Consider the following 7,500-nt stretch of genomic DNA (forward strand, 5'->3'; position numbering starts at 1 on the left):
CTAATGGCAGATATAAGCAGAAATCTGTATTTTCAGAAGCCAAGGCAGGTCCTCTGAAATGTTTTGTTGTTTATTGAAGTTGCTTCACTGACACATGAAACTTCACCAATACATGTAATAGTGTGTCCTCTGCAACAATAAGTCACATCCCACTCATAGCACTTACTTATGAAAAGCTATTGCTATTTCAGTGCTGGTGAGACTGCTTCCTCTATCCCACATTGTGAGAAATAGTGGCAATGGTTGGGAAAGATTAGGGTAGTTTATCGCAAAAATATCTCTAAAAGGAAAAGGTTTACATTGCTATGAATGTAAGAAATATGAGCTAGTAGACTTAAGAAAGGGCTGTAGAAAAATCATAATACAAAATGAAAGTATTAAATGCAGTCTATAAACATGCTATCAGTTACTATGGATATAAAAAGCTTTGCTTAAGAAAAAGGTTTAGAGTTGATGAAGTGTATAAAAAAAATCAGAAAAAGACATTTTTAAACTTCCAAATACTACAACAGACTTCATATATCACATTATCAATAATATGCCAATGAAGATAAAAGTATTTGGATCATTTCAACAAATCTAACTGTTAACAAAAAACTGATCACCTGAGATGAATCTGATACAGTCCACCTGAGCTTTCTCCAGGTATATTAATTACTTTATGTCAGATAAAAATGATAAATGCTACCCTTTTCAATAAATGAGAGGTTAAATTTCCAAAAATAAGAATACAAAGGAAAAGGAAATGTACAAAAATTCACATAATGTATAGTGAATGAGCTTTAGATATTCCTGTAGGCAAAAGACACACTGCTTTCTTCATAGGACAGTAGGAGTGAGGGCTAAAAGATCAGCTCAAGAGCTTTTTCTGCATGGAAGTGTCACAACAGCACAAGATGTGAAAGGAAGGAACCACCAGTCTGCTGCTGGAACACCTCTATGGTGTCTCCGTCCTCCATCTCTAAGCCCTGTGGTGTGTCGTTCTCCGTTATAGGCTGCCCATCAAATCTGAACCTCACAGTTGTTTGGACAAGTTTCTGCAAAAAGAGATATAAATCTGAATTACAGTGAAATTTACTTTTCCCCAGAAAAACAACACCATTACTTAACAATATATTATATAGTTATATATGCAGCATCCACAAATGAGATCTGAATGCAAATGTATTCCAAATAATTTTGTATATCGTGACACAGAGTCATATGAATGACATGGGGTAGTTTCAGCAGGCAGCATGGCAGTTACACATCCTTGCTCAGTGCACATGTCACTTTAATGAGCATCCCCCATTCCCCATCCAGTGTGTTTGGCAATATGTAGGAGGCCAGATACTTACAAGACATTTGCCCAGACAAATCAGGTCTTGAAATGCAAAGTACTATACAACCCACTGATTTCAGTTCACCTGCCAGTTAAAGCAAAAACACCCAGAAGTGTTAAAATACATCTTCATACATTCAATTCAACATCAGCTCAAGAAAGGTCTCCTCTTTCCAAGTCTCCGCCCTGTATCTACACTCGTACTTACGCCTGAGATGTGAAGAAAACATATTGCTTATGGTAAAAAGTGCCTCCATTGGCCCAAGAAAGACTGGGAAATTGTATTCTTTTCTAATGAGTCAACCTATAAGCATTTTATTGACGTGAAAATGAGCATTTGTCAGCCAAGAAGGAGCAACAGGATGGAACCTTGGTATACTTGCAAGACTCTCAGGTATCTTCCTGGGGTTAAGGTGTGGGCATTCCTTCTCCTCAAAAGGTCATGGTGGTTTATGTATTTTAGGGAAGAGCACTACAATAAATATGTATTACATTAAGATACTAGAGGAAAAGTTAGCATTGCAAATAGACATTGCAGATACATATATCTTTATACAGGAAAATGCCTCATGCCATGTGTCAAAAGAGGCCATAAAGTGCTTCAACAATTGCAGTATGAAAATATCAAATTGGCAAGGAAATTCTCACAATCAAAACCCATCAAAAATCTATGGTAAAGCAAGGAGAAAGCTGAGAAACATGGATAGGATCAGTTTCCAATGGTTATTGGTTAAAGTTTAAAAGCAAAATAAATGTGTTTTGCATCTAAGGTTATGTAAAGGGAAGGCACAGTTAAGGGTAGTGAAGGGCGGTTGAGTTAGTAGTTAGTTGCTATATGTCAACTATATAGATTAATACTGAAGAGGATAACGATGGGTAAAGGAGTTGATGGTTGTTTGGGTTAACCCAATGGCGCCGGGTATAGCAAATTAAAAAAAACTCTACCCTCTGGCGAACGGCGGCAGCGCGCCGACTCTGAGCGCGTGATATCGGTCCATCAAGCCGAATCATTGCCTCGGGGCGTTTTGGCGCGGCACCGCTGCGGACAGCCGCACGCCTCACATCGTGCGTATTGTTATGACGGCGATAGCCGTGACCCGTCGCCATTGGGTTAAGTTAGGGTTAGGTAAGGGGATTAAATCAAGTGAAGGATATGTATGTGTCTGAGTAAGGTTGTTAAAGCAGAAAGTGTGAGATTCTGTAAGGATGTCTGATAGGTTGGGAGGTTGGTGAAGGGAGGATAACTAGGCAAAAGCAGAGGTATGGACTACATCTAAGTGTGGACAGGACAACAGAATGTGTAGAACTGAAAGAGGGACATTACATAGAAAATATAAGGGTGGATCAGAACATGACATCTGATAGGAGTGTGTTAGATGGGTCTGGCCAATTCAGGGATTGATCAAGTGCATAGACTTTATGAGAGTTAATGAGTTACAGGAGTCAGTAAAAATAGTGAAAGAGGAAGAAAGGAGTGAGTATGTGTTTTAGAGCAAAAAGAAGTGCTTACAGTTCTGTAGTAAGGACACTGGGTTCAGGAGAGAGGGGGTATCTGAAAGTGCGAGTTGGGAAGGTTACTGCAAAACCGGAGGTGGATTTGAAGCCATCAGTGAAAACACGAGTACTGGAGGGATGAATGGAGACATGGTCAAGGAAATGGGTGAGGACAGAAGAGGGATATTTGATTTTGGTGGGTCAGGGAAAACCGAGGGGCAAATACAGGGGTAAGGTATAAGCCATGGAGGAACAGAATGGACAGAAAACAGAAGAGGTCAGAGATGGGGGGAAAGGGGGAATGGGAGAGGAGGGTATCTTTGCGAATGGAGAAAGGAGTAGGTAAACATGGAGAAGCAAAGGTAAGAAATTTGAAGGAAAGTTGGTGGAATCGAGCTTAGCATCAGAGAGACAAAAGGGTACAATGTCGAGAGATGGCATGCCTGACTCAGTGTACAGGATCTCAACTAGAGAGGAGCGAAAGGCACCTAGGGGTAAGCAAAAAATGCAGATGAGCAAAGAGGGAGGTTGAGGCAGAGGAGTAGATATGGCATCCATAATCAAGAGTGTTGAGGATCAAGGTTACATGAAAATGGAAGAGAGTTTTGTGATCTGAGCCCCAAGATATAAGGGAAAGTGTTTGTAAGATTCAGAGATGGCAGCAAGCTTTTTCTTTAATGTAAAAGATATAATATCACCAAGATAATTTGGAGTCAAAAACGACACCAAGGAATTTGTCAGAGGAACGGTATTGGAGTGGAGCATCGAATATGAGGAGTGGAGGTTGGGGACCCACACCTGCATGAGAGAAAAGGATGGAGAAAGATTTGGAGGTAGAAGACAAAAGCCATGGTTAGTGGCCTAGGAAGATGCTTGATGATATCACAGACTGAAGGAACTGGCAGAGATTTGGTATGGTTGTGCCAGAGGCAAAAATGGTTAAATCATGAACATATAGTGATAACCTGATTCCTGGTGAGACAATGTCATTAATGGCAAGAAGGAATAAAGTGGTGCTGAGCACACTGCCTTGTGGGGCACCTTCATACTGAGGAAAGAATGATGATGTGGAAGAGGCAATTTTGGCCTGGAAGTGTATTTGGAGAGGAAAGACTTTACAAAGACACCCAAAGACCCATATGCCTAGGGAGTACAATTGTTGGAGAATATGGTACTGTAGTATCATATGCTTTTTCTAGGTCAAAGATTATGGCAAATATGGATTCATGGAATGCAAATGCAGATATAATTTGTCTCAAAATGAGTAAGGGGGTCAGCTGTACTTTGGGCATGGTGGAAACCAAATTGAGAAGAAGAGAGAAGATTGTGAGATTCAAGATATCACATCAAGTGGAAGTTAACCATTCGCTCTAGTAGTTTGCACAGGCAGCTAGTTAGAGCGAGGGGCAGTAATCTTGAGGGTTTTTATAGCCTTAGATCCATATGTGGTTGAAAATGTTTAATAGGAAGGATAGAGAGGAAGGGTGTTGGAGCATATGGTAGTGAATACCATCAGGGGCTTCATGAGTCTTGCGGCATGACTTTAAGGCAGCACTGAGTTCAGAGGAAGAAAAAGGAGCTGGGAATGACCCAACCTGGGAAAGTATGCTAAGCTTCAGGGTGTGGGGTCATGATACTACAGACACAAACAGCTGAAATTGATGTAGATGATGTAATTTCGCCAGCTATTTGTTTTACTGTTTCGGATTGTACAATGAAGACAGGCGGAGGCTCTTTTAACCCCTTCACGACGGGTCACATCTCTAGACATCATATAAAACCGCTCGAAATGTGCGTGCGCCTGTACGCCGCGGCGGCACGCCAAAGCGCTACGAGGCGGTGATTCGGCTAGATGTACCGAACTCCCGCGCTCAAAGTCGGTGCGTTGCCATTGATCGCCAAGGTTAAAGAGATAAGGGCTGATAGTTGATTAGGGGTGCCTCATTTGTAGCAATAACTGTTCCAGGATGCACGTTTTAAGCAAAGCGCTTTGGTGCAATCAGAATTCCACCATGGAACACATTTGGAGGTATAAGGTCTTGAGGTTTGAGGAATGGCTGTATATAGCAGTTCTTAGGACTGTAGCTGTGAAACATTGTATCATATCTGAAATGGACGAGAAAGGGGATGGAGGGGTAGGAATAGTAGAGAATGAGGTGAAAGTATGTCAGTTGGCTCTGTCAAAGCACCAGCGTGGGGGGGTTAGGAAGTGGTACATATGAAGTAGGAGAAAGGAGGACTGGAAAGTGGTCACTATAGGGAAAGTGGTCTAGAACTGACCAATAAAAATCTAAATGAAGAGAAGGGGAGCACAGAAAGAGGTCAAGGCATGAAATGGATTGCGTGTGTATGTCAAAATGTGTAGGGCTATTTAAATTAAGAATAATAAGGTCAGTTGTGGAGAGGAAGCATTTTAGGGATTGGCCACAGGAGTTGGTGATAGAATCACCACAACGATTTTGGCAGCAGTTAAAATTACTGACTACAAGGAAAGGTGGCTAGAGTTGGGAAATTACAGTTTCAAAGGCAATGGGGTGGGAAGGGGAGAAGTTAACTGAAATAACTGTGATCCAACGGTGATTTGAAAGGGAGGTATAACATAAAGTGTTCTCTGATGGATAAGTATAGACTAAACACATAAAGGGGGTGTGAAGAAGAGACAAAACAGTAATAGGTAATTGAATGGTAATTAGGAGGATGAGTAAGAAAAATCTCCTGGAGGTAGATAATGGATGGGTTATAAGAAGAAAGGATATGATAAAGGTCAGGTTCGTGAGAACAGAAACTGCAAATATTCCAATATAGGAGAGCTATACTTTAGTTGAGAGATCAGTTAGAGTTGATAATGCTATAGCTTGTTTTTCAGATGTAACTGTGAAAAGATGGGAACAGTCAGGTCGGCTACAGAAAGAGACTTTGCCTACTTGTTTTTGGAGACATTGCTGGAAGAGAAGAGTGTTGTCAGAGTAAGAAGCTGTGTGTGTGTGTGTGTGTGTGTGTGTGTGTGTGTGTGTGTGTGTGTGTGTGTGTGTGTGTGTGTGTGTGTGTGTGTGTGTGTGTGTGTGTGCGTGTGTGTGTGTGTGTGTGTGTGTGTGTGTCTGTGTGGTGGTGGTGGTGGTGGGGGGGGGGGGATCGCAAAAAATTGGTCACATTTGGCTGGGCTTAACCCAATGGTGGTGGTGGGGGGGGGGGGGGGGGATCGCAAAAAATTGGTCACATTTGGCTGGGCTTAACCCAATGGCGACGGGTCACGGCTATTACCGTCATAACAATACGCCTGATTTGAGGCGTGCGGCTGTCCGCAGCGGCGCCGCGCCAAAACGCCCCCAGGCAATGATTCGGCTTGATGTACCGAATTCACGCGCTCAGAGTCGGCGCGCTGCCGCCGTTCGCCAGAGCGTAGAGTTTTTTTTAATTTTCTATACCCGACGCCATTGGGTTAATAGAGTATTTAAGATATTTGTAGAGATGAGCGTAGTAGAAGGATGGGGACATGTGGAAGAGGGAGTAGTGTTATTATGGAGATTATTACAGAGAGGTGGACAATAAGGCTGTAAATTAGTAATAAAGGAGGATGGGGTGATTGATGAAGAAGGTTGTGGGGGTAGTGGTGATGAAGTTAAAAATGTTGGGAGAGTTGGAATGTCTCCAGGAGACTGAGTGTTGACTTGGGTGGATAATGTATAAGTAGGCATTGAGGAGGAGGTAGTAGTTGCAGTGTTCAGAGCCGTGGTCAAAGGAGAGCCTGGGGTCAGGAACCACGAGAGTTTGAATTGGTGGGGGTATTTGAAGAAGGGGCAAACTTTATTGCCCCTACCAAGGGTATAATGTCTTCATTATTGGCCATGGTAAGCCTAGAGTATGTTGGGGAGAGAAACAGTCCATCTTCAGGGTCCCTTTGTGGGGTAAAGGCTAGACAACTAAAATGGGAATACTGTGCCCAAGCTGTTCAGGACTGGTACAAAGTCAGCCTTTCATCCTTTCAGCATGGCTCTCACACCTTAGAAAGTGGATAGTAGAAGGGGTTGGAGAAGGGACGGAAACAAAAAAGTAGGAGGGGGAAAAAAGCCCATGCAAAATTAGTTGAGTTGAGGACTGAGGCACAAGGCAGGGGAGATCTCCAGCATTGGGTCCCAGTCCTCGCCTACTAAGCCCTCCCCCCCCACGACAACAATGGGCAAGGGATTGGGGGGGCTCAGTTTCCAAGCTCATCCACCCATCAAACTTCTCTAGTGTTGTTACATGCACCACTCTCATTGCCATTCCTTAGTACATTCAATGTCCCAAGCATTGAGAGACTGCCTTAAAATTCATGGACACACTACCTCCAAATATTAGATGGGGAGTGGTTTAATTCCAATTATCTCTATTCCCACTTTTTTTGTGTGTTTGGATTATCATAGTGTTCAAATCTTCTTTGTATGTATTATACATTTTTGTTACTTTCTCTGAGCACTTTATAAATTTGTATGAAAATGTCTACAACCTGGTAAATAACCACTATACTTCAAAATTAGGTAATTGTTCACAATACCAACAGACACCTGATCATGACAAATGTGGCACCAATGGATTCCTCTTACCTTCTACTATTCATATATACAGGAATGAGGTCACGGAAACCCCCTCCATACCTCAAAGACTTGACACCAGTAGTAGGGAAAGTTATAAAGGTTTCCCAGGAA

The 7,500-nt window shown here is 42.4% G+C and overlaps 1 protein-coding gene across 1 annotated transcript in view; it reads right to left on the reverse strand.

Annotated features, from left to right (window-relative positions):
- The window catches only part of LOC125043794 (small ubiquitin-related modifier 3-like), a 14,825-nt gene that overhangs the window by 1,061 nt on the left and 6,264 nt on the right, over nt 1-7,500 (reverse strand). The window contains exon 3 of the mRNA XM_047640091.1: nt 1-1,037. This exon is cut by the window's left edge and continues 1,061 nt beyond it. Coding sequence (XP_047496047.1) covers nt 882-1,037 — 156 coding nt within the window. The 3' untranslated portion in view covers nt 1-881. The remainder of the gene's footprint in view (nt 1,038-7,500) is intronic.

The sequence above is a fragment of the Penaeus chinensis genome, chromosome 34, assembly GCF_019202785.1.
Source record: "Penaeus chinensis breed Huanghai No. 1 chromosome 34, ASM1920278v2, whole genome shotgun sequence".
Taxonomy (NCBI): domain Eukaryota; kingdom Metazoa; phylum Arthropoda; class Malacostraca; order Decapoda; family Penaeidae; genus Penaeus; species Penaeus chinensis.